Consider the following 18,003-nt stretch of genomic DNA (forward strand, 5'->3'; position numbering starts at 1 on the left):
TCCATCTATATTGAAGTCAGAATTAACATTTGATCCTTCAGCCCGATAAAATTGGATTGCAGCTTGAGATTTTGCACGTGGTTTATGGAATGGCGCCGGTAATACAAGTAGGTCAAATCCATTTTACCTAAATTCCTGTCGTTGTAGAGTTAATTAATGCTGTTTCAATTTGCAGTCAACAAATATATAGTGTTACAAAATCAAATATATAATACAATATCAATTCTACTTGTAAAGCTATTTTCAATGTTTTTTTCCATTTAAATGTGTATGTTTTATTTCCATTTTTATTATTCTTTCAGTTTAATATTTCTATATTAAATACACATAGCTATTATAAGGGTATCTCACTATTATGTTCATGTATGATATCGAGAATTAACCATTAAACACAGTTAAACGCAATTATAGTCATCTCAAATTCCTAAGGCAAAACAACAATAAAAAGTGATTATAAACAATTACAATTTCAATATTACATTAACAGCTACTTCTTATTTGCTGTAATAAATATATTGGTTATAATTATAAAAGTTATCGATTTATTCATTGAGCTCTAATAAAGTTGGATCTATTACTATTATATACTAAATAATTATTCTACATAAAAGAATACAGGATGGCCGCTAATTTAAATGAAAAGATACGGAAGCGTGGAGGTATTAAACATAAGCTAACTAAATTTCAAAACTATTTTGAACCATTATATAATCGATTTCTAACAAATCAAGAATTTGATAATAAAGAGATAATAGAATTAAAAATCAGATTAGGTAAAGTAGAATCATTAGAAACGGAATTTGAAGAGATTCAAGCCGTGATTGAGGACATTTGTCCAGACGATGAACTTGAGGCACAACGTGAAGAGGCAGACATATTTTTAAACACTCTAATAGATTGTGTAGCTAGGACACAAGAGGTTGTTAAAAAGATTGAAAGTAATTCAATTCCCCAAACCCTAGGGTCAGTAAATAATAATAGTCAATCTTTTAACGAAAATGCAATTAAATTACCACCCATTAAATGCCCTTCTTTTAATTGTGAATTTAGTAAATGGCTAGAATTCAAAGATACATTTGAAGCACTTTTTCATAACAACCTTACGCTTTCAAAAATTCAAAAATATCACTATTTAAGGTCATGCTTAGGTGAAGAAGCCTTGAAAATTATCCAAAGTTTAGAATTTGCAGCACATAATTACCAGGATGCCTGGGAGTTATTGTGTGACCGATTTGACAATAAAAGATTGTTAGTTAATAATCATTTAAAACATTTATTTGAAATTGAGTCCTTACCCAAAGAATCAGCAGTAGGGTTAAGAGGGCTTATTGATTATGTAAACAAGCATATTAGAGCGTTAAAAACATTGCAACTTCCTACTGAGCATTGGGATGCTATGATTGTTCATATGATTTCTTTAAAGCTAGATAAAAATACAAATCGGGAATGGGAGCAATCACGTACAGATAAGATGTTGCCGAGTTTAGCTAGTTTTTTTGAGTTTTTGAAAAATAGAGCAGATTTTTTGGAAACAATAGAAACAAATAGCACTAGAGAAACTAAAGACACGCGACTAAGCGGTCATAAAAGTAAAACACGTCATCATTCATTTTTAGCTAGCAGTTCAGAAAATACTTGGGAACTAAAATGTAATTATTGCAAACAAAAACATTCTATTTATACTTGTGACCAATTTTTAAAATTGTCAGTAGCTGAAAGATGGCACAAAATAAAACAATTGAAACTGTGTACTAATTGTTTATGTCATGGCCATTTTAATACACACTGCCAGAAAGGAAACTGTAAGTTTTGTAAGGGTAAGCACAATTCATTATTACATCATAAGAAATCTAACTCCTTTAATAACAATTCTGCTGATAATCAAACCAATTCTGAGGATTTTGTTAACTCAGAATCTAAACAAAGTGATCAGTTCAATGGGTCATCCATTATTTGTGGTAATACTGTATTTAATGACAATTATGTTATTTTACCTACTGCAATTGTTGATGTTCAAGATAAGACAGGTAAATTTCATAAAATCCAAGCCATCTTGGATGTGGGTAGTCAGTGTTCATTTATATCTGACAATTTGTGTAAAAAATTAAATTTGAAAACCAATCGCATTGATGTATCAGTATCTGGTATCGCTGGTATTAATTCTAATTTACGGTACAAATGTGAGGTACTAATAAAATCTAATATTCATAACTTTCAAACTGTCCTAAACTGTATCATTGTTGAAAGAATCTCAAGTAATTTACCATCTTGTAACTTCGATATTTCTAATTGGCACATTCCTGAAGGCATTGCACTTGCTAATCCTATGTTTAATTGTCCTAGAAATGTTGATCTATTAATTGGAGCGGATTTGTTTTGGGAGATTGTACTAAATGAAAGAATAAACCTCGGTCGAAATCTACCTCATCTAGTTAATACTGTCTTTGACTATGTAGTATCAGGTCCGATAAATATTCCTATGAAAAAAGAGGTTAATTGCAATTTTTTAATAAATGACGATCTTCAAAAGTTCTGGTTTGTCGAGGAGATTCATCATGAACAGAAACAGATGTCACAGGAAGATTTGTTTTGTGAGGACTATTTCAATAAAACAGTTTCTCGAGATCCTTCTGGAAAATTTATTGTTCGTTTTCCACTAAAATTAGAAGCCACTCAATTAGGGGAATCAAAAAACTTAGCTGTTAAAAGACTGCTGTTTCAAGAGAAAAAATTGGAAAAAAATGATGTTTTAAAAAGCAAATACTCTAAATTTATGGATGAGTATTTAAACTTGCAACATATGAGGCAATTAACACAAAAGGAATCCAGTCAATTTCGATGTTTTTTACCCCATTTTGCTGTTTTCCGTGAAGACAGTCTTACTACTGACGTTAGGATTGTATTTGATGGTTCGGCTAAAACCGATTCTGGGATATCATTAAATGATATCCAATATACTGGGCCAGCCATTCAGAATGATATATTTAAAATTATGTTGAGGTTTAGACAGCACAAGTTTGTTGTAATTGCTGATGTGGAAAAAATGTACCGTTAAATTTTGATACACCCTGAAGAAAGATATTTACAAAACATTCTTTGGCGACAAAATCCTAATGAGGACCTCGCACCATTTGAGTTGCAAACAGTTACTTATGGTACGACTAGTGCTCCCTATTTGGCCATAAAATGCATAAAACAATTAGCTTCTGACTATAAACATGATTACCCAATTGCTAGTGAATTGATTGACCGTGACATGTATGTAGATGATTTAATAACTGGCTTCACCAGTGAAGAACATGGAATAGAAATTTGTAATCAAATTTCGATGATATTAAAATCAGCTTCATTTAAATTAAGAAAATGGGCTTCTAATAGCCAAGATATTTTAAAGGGTTTACAAGATACATCTGATGAGTTTAGTATATTGGAACTAGGAGAGAGTGATAGGCTTAAAACTTTAGGAATTCAATGGATTAGTAATACTGATGTCTTAACATACAATGTTTCAACATCCAGTAATAAACAACCTATTACTAAAAGAAGTTTACTTAGTAATATTGCTAAGATATATGACCTTTTAGGTTTAATAAGTCCATGTATTATTCTAGTTAAGATATTAATTCAACAATTATGGTTGCTTGATTTAGATTGGGATGATGAACTACCACGAGACCTGCTCAATAAATGGGTAACATTTAAATCAAAATTGTCTGTTCTTAATAAAATAAATATTCCCAGGTATATTATGTGTGATAAAATAGTTCACATGGAGCTGCATGCCTTCAGTGATGCTAACAAAGATGCTTATAGTGCAGTTTTATATGTTCGAACGGTTGATGAAAATGGAACAGTGTATGTCAGATTGCTATGTTCCAAAACCAGAGTGTCACCTATAAAAGTATTAACGGTTCCTAGATTAGAGATATTAAGCAACAGCCTAGAAAACATCACGATAGATAACATCAATGTAGAAAAGGTAGAACAATATATATATCTAGGACATGCAATTAAAAACGAAAAGGAAAATCAAACCCTAAAAATTAAAAGAAGGACACAATTATCATGGGCTGCTTTTGGGAAGTTGAGCTTCATTTTAAAAGACAGAAAAATCCCAATACACTTAAAACGAAAAACCTATGACACTTGTATACTACCAGTTACAACTTATGGATTGGAAACTATGGCAATAACAAGAAAAATGGCAGAACAATTAAGAGTAACTCAACGGGCCATGGAGAGGGCCATGTTAAATATAAGCCTCAGAGACAAAATTCCTAACACCGAAATACGTCGAAGAACTAAAGTAACCGACATCATGGAAAAAATAGCGACATTGAGATGGCAATGGGTAGCACATGTAGCAAGACAAGACACCAACAGATGGTCTCATAAAGTGACATTCTGGAGACCTCGAGAAACAAAAAGAAGCGTGGGAAGACCCAAAAAGAGATGGATAGACGATATAACAGCTGTAGCTGGAAAACAGTGGATGGGAATTGCAAAAGATAGGGAAGCGTGGAAACAATTGGAGGAGGCCTATGTCCAACAATGGATGAATGAAGGCTGAAGAAGAAGATTAGAGTTATGTGGTGCTTTAGCACTAGCTCGCTTAGTCAATCAAGTGTCAAACGCACTTACATGTCAATGTAATGTTTTTTATTGGTGCGATTCTCAGATAGTATTGTGGTGGTTGAATACAGAGGCCAATAAACTACAAGTTTTTGTAAGCAATAGAGTCTCAGAAATTCAAACGCTGAGCAATATATCGAATTGGAGCTATGTCAATACTAAAGAAAATCCTGCTGATGTAGCATCTCGTGGCATGTATCCAGATGAACTATCCAATTGCAAGGTATGGTGGAATGGACCCTCATTTTTATATGAAAAACCATTCTGGCCACGATTATTTCAAGCTGGAGATAACAAGGAGTTTCCAGAAATCCGTAAAATTTGTTACACGCTTGTTGTTACCGAACAATTATTATTGTTTCAACGGTTCTCCTCTCTTAATAGATTAAAACGGGTTTTTGCATATTGCTTACGCTTCATTACAAACCTCAAGGAACGTACAAGGACAAAAGGTCCTCTTAGCGTTCTAGAGATGGAAAACAGTATGTTATGTTTAACTAAATTAGAACAAAAGGAAAGTTTTAAAAATGAAATTTCTATTATTAGTCAACAAAAAAATTTGCCTCATAAACATAGGTTATTTTCTCTAAGTCCATTCTTAGATTCAGTAGAGTTTTCTGAGAGTAGGGGGTAGACTTAAAAATTCTTCTTTGTCATTTGATGAAAAGCATCCATATCTCCTAGATGGTAAACATTTATTCACTAAATTAATATTTCACGCCGAACATTTACGATTACAACATGCAGGTCCACAACTTTTATTGTTTTCAGTACGTGAGAAGTTCTGGGCGACTGCTGGCATGTGTCTTGCCAAGAAGGTGGTACGAAATTGCATACAATGTTTTAAAAATAAACCTAGACAAACCGCCTCAATCATGGCTGACCTCCCTAAACATAGGGTTCAAATTTCAAAACCTTTTGCAAATACTGGAATTGATTACGCTGGTCCAGTACTGTTGCGTGATAGAAAGGGCCGACCTTATAAAACTTATAAGGCATATATTTGTTTATTTATATGTTTTGCCACTAAGGGTGTTCACATTGAGCTGGTCACTGAGTTAACGAGTGAAGCATTTCTTGCTACATTTAGAAGGTTTGCCGCTCGACGTGGTACTCCTAATCATTTATATTCCGATAATGGATCTAATTTTGTTGGAGCTTATAAAGAGCTGCAAAAGTTATATAAGTTTTTAGAAAATTCTCAATCTGAGTTTGTTACAATCTGTTCACAGCAAAAAATTTCGTGGCATTTTATTCCACCAAATACTCCACATTTTGGAGGTCTTTGGGAGTCAAATATCAAAAACATTAAACATCATCTCCACAGAGTAATAGGAGAATCTATTTTAACATTTGAGGAGTATTCAACACTATTAACGCAAATTGAGGCAACATTAAACTCTAGACCTTTGTATCCTATGTCCTCAGATCCCAACGATTTAAACCCAATTACCCCTTCTCACTTATTGATTGGACATGCTCTCACATCACCTCCTGACCCACTATATGAAAGTATTACAATTAACCGGCTGTCCAGATTTCAATTATTGCAGCAAATGAATCAAAGCTTTTGGAAAAGATGGTCCTGTTTTTATCTATCTAAACTGCAGAAACGACACAAATGGAAAACTGGGAAACTGGATGTCAATATTGGTGACCTGGTCGTCGTAAAGCATGATAACCTGCCTTCTATTAAATGGATTTTGGGAAGAATTGTTGATGTCCATCCAGGCGATGATGGTGTAGTGCGGGTAGTGACTATAAAAACTTCGCAAAATACTTTTAAACGGGGTGTTTCGAAAATTTGTCCACTCCCTTCTCCTAATGACGATGTGTTTTGATAAGAATTTTTTGAACATGCTGTTCAAAAGGGCGGAGTATGTTAAGATTGTGATTCATTCACTTAAAAACTAAGCCGGTCCTGTGTGTGGCTGAACTCCACTGACGGCAGTGGCGCATTGAAAGAAGTGTGAAAACAACCGCATGCGCAAGAAAAAAGACAGAGGACTTTAGAACATTACATTTTTTGGTTACATTTAAGAAAGACATACATATTTCGTTAGAATTATATTAGTTTTATTAGTACATTCAGTAGTGTTAATAAAATCTCAAATATAGTGCAATCACCAGTTTTTTATTACTACAGTCCATCTATATTGAAGTCAGAATTAACAGCATGTTCCATTGTCAGGTGATTATTTCGGTTTAATTTCTGAAAATTCAATATGTCTTCCTCAAATTTCTGAGAAACTTCACCGTATGGAAGATCTCCAAAACTTACCTCCAATATTCGCTGACATTAGGAAGAAGTTGAAAGCTTCTTACCGTAGAAATCAGCATCAGTATAATTTGAGGAAACGAGATTTGCGATTTTTTGTGGGCGATCGAGTTTTGAAACGGTATAATTTTTTATATATAAGTTTATTTTATTTTTTTTCTCGATTCTTGATTGCACCACAAATCGTTGAAGTATTGGTTAACCTACAGCTAAACAATCAGTCAAGTAAAAGTGATTTTACTGTAAATATAGCTATAGTTAACTGTACATAAGAGGTGGTGTTTTAGTATATAAGCTTTTAAAATAGTTTGTACCTAAGTTTGGTAATTATTAAAGTTGTGGTTAAAATTTAATATTTCAATTAGTACCTATCTTTCATATTTCAGCAATACAAGATATCTCGGAAGAAAACATTTAACTTCCTGGCGCCCAAGCATTCATTAGAGCAACTTTTATTTTTCATCTGTTTATTTCTTGGTGGTTTTCTTGTCATTAGTTCTTATATCTTACGGTCTCTGTAGGGCATGCAAATTGGCCGAATCCTTCTTTGAGTGTCAAGTGGTCATTCTCCTGCATAGTCGCTAGCCAACACTTAATTCTGCTATATTTTAAAATTCATATTTACTCTTTATTTATTTCTTTGACATAATTTATTTCTATCTAATCCCTTCCATCTTCTGTTATTCCACATATTAGTTCGTTGGTGTATCAAGGTACATTTTAGAGTTTACCCTTTTGCTACACTGGATAGAGTCACACAGACTCCCTTAGCAGATTTTTGTTACAAACTAGCGCATAGAAAATAATAAAATTTTGTACCCTGTACTTTATGTTTGTTATCCTTTGTTGTATTGGAACATCTAAAAGTATAGCAATACATTTTAATTGTTGAAAAAAAGAAAAGATAAAAACACTTTTTAGGGTTTTCCACTCAACCTTACACAAAATCGTACACAAATAGTCAAATGCAGACTATATATATTGGGTATGTATTGTGGTCAAATGGTAGTAAAAGTTTCCGATAAATGTTAATTTATGTTAATAAAGATTGACTTATAAATTATTGTAGCTTAAATTCAACTACTCTATGAAACAAATATTGTATGTCACAAACTACAGTAATCGAAAAATTACAAAGATCTCCCTGTTGCACAGAGTTTTCTTTAAGTTTTTGTGGTAACAAAGTTTTATAATCTTACCGAAGGGGCTACTAATTTCAGAAACTGTTACACGATTACTCTATTCGATATACGTACATTTATGTACTAAATGTTTTAGTGCCAATGCATTTTAATAACAAATACTAATTAATAAAAACGGAAATTTCCCGAAAGTTTATAATACACACTGTTTTATGTTTGAAAATATATAAAGCAAGTAATATAAATTACCGCCTTGCTTATTAAAACTAAAAAGTAAAATAAAGGTATATGTCGGTTAACAATTTATCTTTAACTACATAAATTAGCCAAATAGTCCTCAAATTCCTCCATGATTAAATTGATGGATATTTAAATAAATTTCAAGTTCCAGAATGTACCTGCTGTAAAATTTGAAAATCTACTACTAATACAATTATTGGCAACATCGCAGGAGTTTAGAAGTATATGCAAAATCGTAAATACGGATCCCAAAAATGGTTTATACTTTTGTAGAGTCCACTTAATCCTACGTGTTGGTCGGAGTCTACATAAAGCGCTACTCAGATAATAAAATACACGGTGTATATTCTACTGGAGTTAATATAATACCGTTTTAGAACGGAGCTTACATTAACCGCTAAATGTATATATATATATATATATATATATATATATATATATATATATATATATATATAGTTATACTATAAATTCAATAGGATTGTCAGGGCAGACATTTTGTAGTTTGTTAACACTCGGTGGTAAGCGGCTATATATTTATTTCTTTATTAGCACACAAATCCACTTCTCAATTATCATTTTTGACGGTTACATCTGTTGGAAGTCCGAACTAGAAAAGGTACACTCGCCTTGTTGCGAAATTTATTATTTAGTGCCGCTTACAGCTTATCCGTGCCATTGAGGTATACCCAGAATGCCAATAGAGAGGCAGGCGGACACCGTTATTTCTTGTCGAAAGTAATATTCTTAATGCAATACGGCAACATTGTGAAAACTCACCCACAAATAAACATTAAAATCAGGTGGGTAATACGGCAACATTGTGAAAACTCACCCACAAATAAACATTAAAATCAGGTGGGTGGTAGTATTTCATGAGCGTACCGTCGGGTAACATCATGGCATCAAAACCAACGTGCAGTACATCTGTTAATAAACAAAATAAAAAAAAGGTGGTTGTCTGTAAGAGAAAAGCAAATGATAAAATCGGTTTTTGAGGGATTGCGTAGAAGATATCCAGATATGCTTATAGAGGACGTCGCGGCATTTTCTGGAGATTTAACGAAAGTATTGGCTCGTACGGTTTTCCGAATAATTCAAGGTAACAAACCTATCCAAAAACCAATCCATAAAGGACGTGCAAAAATTGTATTGGACGATAATACGAAAAGTATAATCCGAAAAAAGTTCATGGATTTTATTTTAGGAACGAACTGCCCACGTTACTATTCAACGAGAAGTTAATGCAGACGCAGATGATACTTTAAATAAAATATCCATGAGAGTATTACAAAGAACTTTACATGAAATGGACTTTCATGTATGAGGTATGTGAAGAGAAATCGGAAAAGTTTGTTGATCGAGAGAGACGAATTAGTGACATGGCGGAGAAAATATTTGCAAAAAATTCGTGATCTTAGACGACTTGGTAAAAAAATTTATTATACGGACGAAACTTGGTTGAATGAGGGTCATACGAAATCCAAAGTATGGCAAGACTTGAATATTAAAAGTGCGCGACAGGCTTTCATTGAGGGACTTTCAACCGGCTTAAAAGCACCCTCGGGCAAAGGAAGACGTCTCATTATAACGCACATTGGAGGTGATTCAGGTTTTTACAAGATGATTTAAATGTGTTTACCTCAATCAAAACGGGCGATTATCATGAGAATATGAATTCAGATGTGTTTGAAAAGTGGTTTTCGTCTATACTGACTCTTGTAGATCCTGGTTCGGTAATTATAATGGACAATGCACCTTATCACAGCCATCGTATGGAAAAAATACCGACTTCTGCATCTCGAAAGGCAGATATAATAGATTGGTTAAGAAGTAAAAATATAGATTTTGATGAATCCATGATAAAGGTTCAATTACTTGATATAGTGTGCGAACATAAGAGTTCATATATCAGATTTGCAGTAGACGAAATGGCACGCGAGCATGGCATCACCGTATTAAGAACTCCACCGTATCATTGTGAATTGAATCCCATCGAGCTAATATGGGCACAAATAAAAAATGAGGTAGCGCAAAAGAATACAACCTTTAAATTAAAAGATGTCAAATTATTATTAGACCAAGCCATGCAAAATATAACCGCTTCCAACTGGCAGTCATGCATTAAACATACACAGAAAGAAGAAGATAAAATGTGGGACGTAGACACGCGTGTTGATGTTCTTATCGAGCCCATTATCATTACTCCAGGAGAAGACAGTAGTGATAGTGAATTAACAACAGGAAGTGATTCAGAATAAAAATATTTCTTTAAAATAATAACTAATAGGTACAGTTCTAAAGATTTTTTGTTGCTACATTCGGAGACTACCTGCGAGATCCTTCGTCCTACCTGGTTATAATTTTCTAAGTGGGTATGTACCTAATAACTGTATTATTATTATTATGGCAAGTTTGTTTTTCACGATTGTAGTTTACATTAGGTTGCTGGGTCTAGAATTATTATTTTCTGTAAAGAAGTTGGTATTTATATGTTAATATGGATTTTATTTAAAAAAAAATATATTGTACATTCTACCGATCTCAAAGTCGATCACAAAGCGACTAAGTTATTTCGAAACTATCACCTATTCACAAATTCATTCACATTTACTGAAAACTCTCATGTAGAAATTGATTGTAAATAAAAGTTCAAAAGAAAAAACAAGGTTGTTTCGGGAATTCTATTATTTCAATTTTAATCGTATTTAATTGGAAATTTCCAGGTATTATATTTGTGTTTTTGGAAATTGCTCAATTTGAATGCTACGTCGTGTTTAGTTTAAGACGCATATTATGACTAACGAGGGTTTTTCAAAAGGTTTCGGTGGAAAATTTTATAAAAAGCAGTGGAAGATATTCTATAGGGGAAATGCAAGGCGATACAATAGTTATTATTCTTACGTTTACTACTAAAAGTTTCGTTTATATTTTTAAGTTATTTTCTTTCTTGTTTGTTATGAATTTAAGATATTTATAAATGATAGGTTTTGTTTATTACAAATTATTACGAACCAGAAGTATATTTGTGACATTTCATTATTATAAGGGACAAAGTTTTGGATTTAAAATATAATATAATTTAGCACCTCGACACCGTAAGGTACAAAAGGACAGCTTAAGTAAGTAAGTATAATTTAGCATTTGAGATGTTGTAAAATAAACATGTACATATTTCTTAAACTAAAAATAATATAAATGAATGAAAATATTGTGTGTACATCTGGCTTACACAATTAATTGTTAAGACGTAATATTTTGAATATAATATTTTTACATAACATTTTAACAAAATATATTTAACATAAATTAACAATTTTACCGTTGACGCAAAAGTATTTTTATGTGCAAGTTTCCTATTATTTTCCTTATTTTAAAAATATACACGCTACCATTGAACTACACGCGTCTCTCATCTCGGACCCCTCGAGGATCTATCATTTCTAAGCGATAATCTGACAATCCTATCGAATTTCGACTATAGTTTTGTTTTTATAACGGGTGTTTTTTTTAGAGGTATAGAAATAGAAGTTGGCAACACGTTTTTAAGGGGCGGCCATTTTGACAGCTGTCAGGTGATTATTATTTACTTTAGTTTGACATTTGAATATGAATAGACTCTGACGCCTGAACAACGCTTTCAAATTGTGCAAATTTATTTTGAAAATCATAGTTCTGTTCGGAATACGTATCGCGCACTACGTCCATTTTATGGTATAAATAATCGCCCATCAGAGCAATTAATTCGATCAACTGTTGAACGTTTTCGCACCACGTTCACTCTTAATGATAATACGCATCCACAGAGACGTCGTACAGTGCGTACAGAAGATGTTGTTGCTGCTGTTGAGCGTAGTATAGAGGAAGACCCGAATCAGTCTATACGCCATCGTGCACAGTAGTTGGATATGTGTCCATCCACTTTATGGAAGATTTTGCGAAAAGATCTTGGTTTGCGTGCTTACAAAATTCAACTTGTGCAGGAATTGAAGCCACACGATCACCTAGCAAGGCGTAGATTCGGTGAATGGGCCCAAAACGAAATTGCCGTTGATCCCGACTTTCATAAGCGAATTTTGTTTAGCGACGAAGCTCACTTTTGGTTAAATCGCTACGTCAACAAACAAAACTGCCGTATTTGGAGTGAAGATAATCCTCAAGTGTATGTTGAGAAACCACTATATCCAGAAAAATTTACTGTTTGGTGTGCTTTGTGGGCTGGTGGAATCATTGGTCCGTACTTCTTTAAAAACAATGCTGGCCAGAACGTTACAGTCAATGGTGACCGCTATAGAGCCATGATTACTGACTTTTTTATTCCTGAATTGAACAACCATAATGTTCAGGAGCTGTGGTTTCAGCAAGACGGCGCAACATGTCACACAGCTCGTGCCATAATGGATTTATTGAGGGAAACGTTTGGTAACCGCATAATCTCGCGTTTAGGACCCGTGAATTGGCCTCCAAGGTCGTGCGATTTAACACCGTTAGACTATTTTCTGTGGGGTTATGTGAAGTCGCTAGTCTATGCCAATAAGCCTGAAACGATTGACTAACTGGAGGACAACATTCGCCGCGTTATTGCCGATATACGGCCACAAATAGTGGAAAAAATCTTCGAAAATTGGGCCTTCAGATTAGACTACGTCAGAGCGAGCCTTGGTGGTCATATGCCAGAAATCATATTTAAAATATAATGTCAAAAAATTATCTTTCAAATAAAGTTAATTTCCTGTTCATATAAAAAATAATCTTTGTTTTATTCCACTTTAAAGTTCTATACCTCTAAAAAAAACACCCGTTATTTAATACAGTTTTTACTATTTGTAATATTAAATGCATTTGATCCTGTTTCATATATTTTCTGAAGAGGTTTTATTTTTAATTGAAATTGGAAGGCCGTTCCTGTTCCGTTCTAATATGTAATTATGAAATATAGCCACGCAGAACGTGTGAATACATACCGAATGTTTCATTCGAATACATTATTCATCTGATCTCCCTCTATGCCCATTCAAAATTCAAATCGGATATTCGAATAAGGTGATTTTCCGAATACAATATTTGAGTCATTTGAGTGATCTAATAATGCGAGTGATCTTGTTCAAGTTTTCGAGATATCTCGAGTTCTATCGATATCTATCATCACTAGTGTACATCAAAATAGACCTTGAATAACGTTCGCAGCATAGCTTCATTCAAAAAACAAGGGTAAGTACATTTAAATAAATCATTTTATTAATTAAATTCGTTTTATATAGTTAAACACAAGTTGTGTTAACACATTATAATATTACTAGTAAGAAAATAATTTGATATATGTCATAAATATAATATTATATTTTCATTGGGTTGTTAATGACCCGTTGGGTACATGACATCATAATGAGAAAATTTTGTTTTAGTAAGAAACCATTATCTACAGCAGAAATTCTGAAGGAAATAAAAAAAATTTAAAATGGTGGGGATATACCGGATGATATATATTTTGCCTCCAGATAATAATGGCTGGTCGATTCGGATTCTGGAGACGAGGAATGTAATGATCCGAATAGACTAACACCCGGTTTCCGAAATGTTATTAATCTCTGATCATCTAACCGAGCTGTCAGATTTGATCAACTGTTAACCAGCGACCAGTTTCTGAAATGATTATCTGACATACGATTTGGTATCGATATTGTCACAATCGGCTGTCATCCTTCAATATTTCAATTATTCTAACCAAACTTATCTAAAATAATAAATAATATATTAACTTGTAAAAGAATATAGACGCATTGTAGTTAAATAATAAATTAAATAGTAGTTGTAGTAAATAATAATAATAATGAGCAATCCTAGAAAAAATTATACCGAGACAGAGAAATGTTTGCTATTAAGTATAATTGAAAAGTAAGTATAAAACTATAGCAGTTACAGAAAAAATGTTTAATTATATTTTTGTTTTTAGATACAAGCAAATATTAGAGAATAAATGTACTAATGCTTTCTCGACAAGCGAAAAAAATGCATCCTGGGAAAAAGTAATGTTGGAGTTTAACGCCAGCGCTGAATCTCCAAGAACTGCAAAACAGTTAAATACCTATTTAAATTTGAAGAGGTCCACTCGCCAAAATATAGCACAAGAAAATAAAAGTGTAAAAATCTTTCCATTTATGTACAGCTAAATGAATTGATTACATTTTAGATTAAAAAATATACTGACCAGAAGATTTTGGACCAATTAAGGAAGGATGAGATTCAGACAAAGTAGGTGTACTTAAATTTAATATTTTTAACATTATATAAATAAAATTACACTAGTTCTGAGTTTTTATAAAAGTCTTTATAAAAATTTCATGTAGCCCACCTAGTGTAGTAAGTAGATAGTAGTATTTCGAAATCAGTAGTGAACTGTTTTCAGAAAGAAATACATGCAACAGGTGTGGCACATTTAAGCCACGTTTAACAGAGGTAGGTTCACAAATGTTGGGATTAATTGGAAACGAAATCCAAAAATTTGACCAATAGTTGTGACAGTGCATCTGCTTACTTTACACGTGGTGAGTTCTTATTTGATTCAATTATTTAAATAAAAGCAACTAATTCTAAATTAACCCATTAACGACCAAGCAATGAAAAACATTAATTTTTTCAAATTTTCTATTGAAACTTCTTTCAAATATAGCAACCAAGACAGGTTTATAATTTTTTAACTGACAATTAACAATAAAAATATTTTTTTTGTATGAATATAGATAAATACATAGTATGACTTTTGCATAACCTACATTTCTTTTGTGTACTTGTATCATTCCTTCTAATCAAATGACCAGTATTGTCAAATCTTACATCATCAGGCAAACTATCTTTGGATGGACATCCATAATATAAGTGAGCAGACACTTCGTAGTTCACAGTTCCATAACAACGTTTAAATTTCATAAGTGATACTGCAAGTGATCAAAATTATAATTGTGACATTTTACATCATTTGTTTATATTGTAAATCTTCCAGTCATTTACAGGCTTTCCCCGAATGAACTCTTGCATAGGTGACATCCAAAATAAAATACCATTTCGTTATGTTCGAATATACCAAATTGTAAAAATTTTCTACTCGTTATGTCAAAGATAGGAGTAAGTTCGGCAAAATTATTATCTTGGTATAATTGAGTATTATCACACAAACGAATATTTTGTTTGATTGATCGAAATTTATTTCTAGACTGATTTCCCTTATATCGCTTGTTTTCATCTTGTGACAAATATATGTTACATTGTGGCAAAGTATGATAGCACCAGAATATACAGATATTAATAAAATATTTTAATTCAGGGTGCATAGACGCACCTTTAGCTGTTAATGGGTTAAGTAATTCAATTTAAAACTATTTATATTTTTTTTATAGTTGAACAAGATGTTGAAGCAGAGGACAACAACTTTAAAGGAATAGAAAACAGGGATGTGTCTGCAAATCACTGCTCCACTGCAGCACCATCTACATCTGCTGTGGTGCCGAATACATCCAATAAGAAGAGGCTATCTAAAAAAAAAATAGGAAGTGAATCTTTAAAAAGAATGCTCTATAAAAAAAAATTGGAAGGTGCAATTCTAGAAAAACTAACAAAATTAATCAATCATAGGAATGAGTTAAAAAAAACAACATACCCTAGAATTAGAAATGAAAATAAAAACGTTACAATACGAAAATTTATAACATTAAAAATTTTGTTCTGAATTTATTGTCATTGTAATTGAATCGCTATAGGCAGAAACAATACATGTCCATTTTTCCGTAAATCCAGTTTTTGGAAGAATATGTACACACATAATTACATCGCACTACAGCAAAATAACACATGTCCATATTTAACTTATCTTCCAGACCAGGACACGAATTACGAGATCTTCGAAGATTTTCCCACCGAGGACATATACCAAAGGGACTTCAAACGCCCCAAGACTAAGAAAAAGAGCACAAATGACCGCGCGGAGGGAAACCGCGAAAAAGAAATGTATACCACGGACGACGACGTACCCCTCGATAAACGAGCCACAACAAAAAGGATGCGACAAAGGAGCAGTGAGGACGAAAAGTCCGAACTGGCAAAGATGAAGTCGCTATTGAAAGAAAAGGACGCCGAAATAACAGCACTAAAACAAAAAATAGAAGAACTGCAGGATACGATAGTAGCCTCGCAAAGAACAATAATTGGCCACATTGACTCAAAGTTCCAAGAACTTAGCAATGGAAAAGAAAACACAAAACCTAAGAAGGCAACAGAAACGGCCCCAAAAGAGAGCAGCAAAGAAGATTGACGCCCAAAAGGGGTCAAAATCTGAAAAGTCTACGGGAACAATCCCAAAGAGAAAAGCAACCACAGAAAAGTCCACGGGAACAATCTCAAAGACAAAAACGACCACAGAGAAGACAAAAAAGAGAACACAAGAAAAACCCAAAAACAGCAAGAAGAAGGCCGTGAACAAAAACTTCCCTCCGCTAGCGACCCCGAGTGCAACAGCACAAGCACAAGCAATGGAAACCGACGGAGAGCCAACCACAAAACACGATAAACCAACGTGGAAGCCAAAGCCGCCTGTAATTAAATTACAGAGCCTCAGCCAGACAGGAGCAATACTAGACATTGCTCAGAAAAAGAAGGTGATAACGACGAATAGACTATCGAGAACCGGACGAGAAACTTAAATCCAAGCGAAAAGTCCAGAAGATTACAGAACTATGGTGAAAATCATAGAGGACTATAATCAAAAAACACCTATACAATGGATTGCCTTCCCACTAGAGGAAGACATAAAACCATGAATGGTTTTAAGAGGACTATCTCCAAACACAGATGTTACAGAAATGTTCAATACGCTCAAAGAAGAGTATATCGAATGTGAATCGATAAAGAACATGATTTTCAGAAAGAACGACAAAAGAAATCTACCAATGTTTGTGCTGACACTGGAGAAAGAGGACGTGGAAAAAGAGAGGCTCATCACTAATCTGATGCATATGAAGGTCCACATCGAGGATCTCAGAAAAGCAACTGGGTCCACGCAGTGTTTCAACTGTCAGAGAGCATGCTTTAAGAAACCTCGATGCGTACGATAAGAAATTGCCAAATGCCCCGAGAACAGAAGGCAAAATGTGCCAACTGTCAGGGACAACACCCGGCAAACTTCAGAGGATGCCCCAGATGTCCAACCTGGGGAAGAAAACAACCACAAAGACAACAAGCCCCGCAAAAAAGGCTGCAACAAACATCAAGCGGACTTTCCTACGCACAGGCAGCGAAAGCGCAAAATACCGAGAACACCATCTTGATCTAGAAACAACAGCAAGACGGACTATTGAACTCAGTTAAGAATCTGGTCACTAGAAATGTCCACGAGGCGATCGCAGACATAAAGCTAGCACTGAACTAGTGCAAGCAAATAGGGGATACTTGAGGATAGGCTCCTGGAACCCAGGAGGCATAAGGACCAACCAGAATATACTGGACGAACTGGTCAATAGATATGAAATGGATGTCGTAGCAATACAGGAAACAAAGCTCACGAACAACATCAACATCAAGTTTCCGGGCTACGACATATACAAGAACGATAACACAGCAAGATCAGGTGGCACAGCAGTATTAGTGAAAAAAGGCATAGATTATATCAGAATTCTAACACCACAACTAAATACTATGCAAGCAACAACAGTAAGAATACAA

General features: G+C 33.7%; 2 protein-coding genes across 2 annotated transcripts; both read left to right on the forward strand.

The window, feature by feature from the left end:
- The first annotated feature begins 2,326 nt into the window (after window positions 1–2,326).
- On the forward strand, window positions 2,327–3,055 carry LOC140451053 (uncharacterized). The gene has a single exon (XM_072544772.1). It carries the CDS (start codon window positions 2,327–2,329, stop codon window positions 3,053–3,055), a length of 729 nt encoding a protein of 242 aa, XP_072400873.1.
- A 201-nt stretch (window positions 3,056–3,256) lies between these two features.
- Window positions 3,257–16,597, forward strand: LOC140451055 (uncharacterized). Its single transcript, XM_072544773.1, has 5 exons — window positions 3,257–3,901; window positions 4,679–4,946; window positions 5,404–6,144; window positions 15,687–15,839; window positions 16,164–16,597. The coding sequence occupies exons 1-5, from the start codon at window positions 3,257–3,259 to the stop codon at window positions 16,595–16,597; spliced, it is 2,241 nt and encodes a 746-aa protein (XP_072400874.1).
- The last annotated feature ends 1,406 nt before the right edge of the window (window positions 16,598–18,003 follow it).

Source organism: Diabrotica undecimpunctata, chromosome 9 (genome assembly GCF_040954645.1).
Source record: "Diabrotica undecimpunctata isolate CICGRU chromosome 9, icDiaUnde3, whole genome shotgun sequence".
Lineage (NCBI taxonomy): Eukaryota > Metazoa > Arthropoda > Insecta > Coleoptera > Chrysomelidae > Diabrotica > Diabrotica undecimpunctata.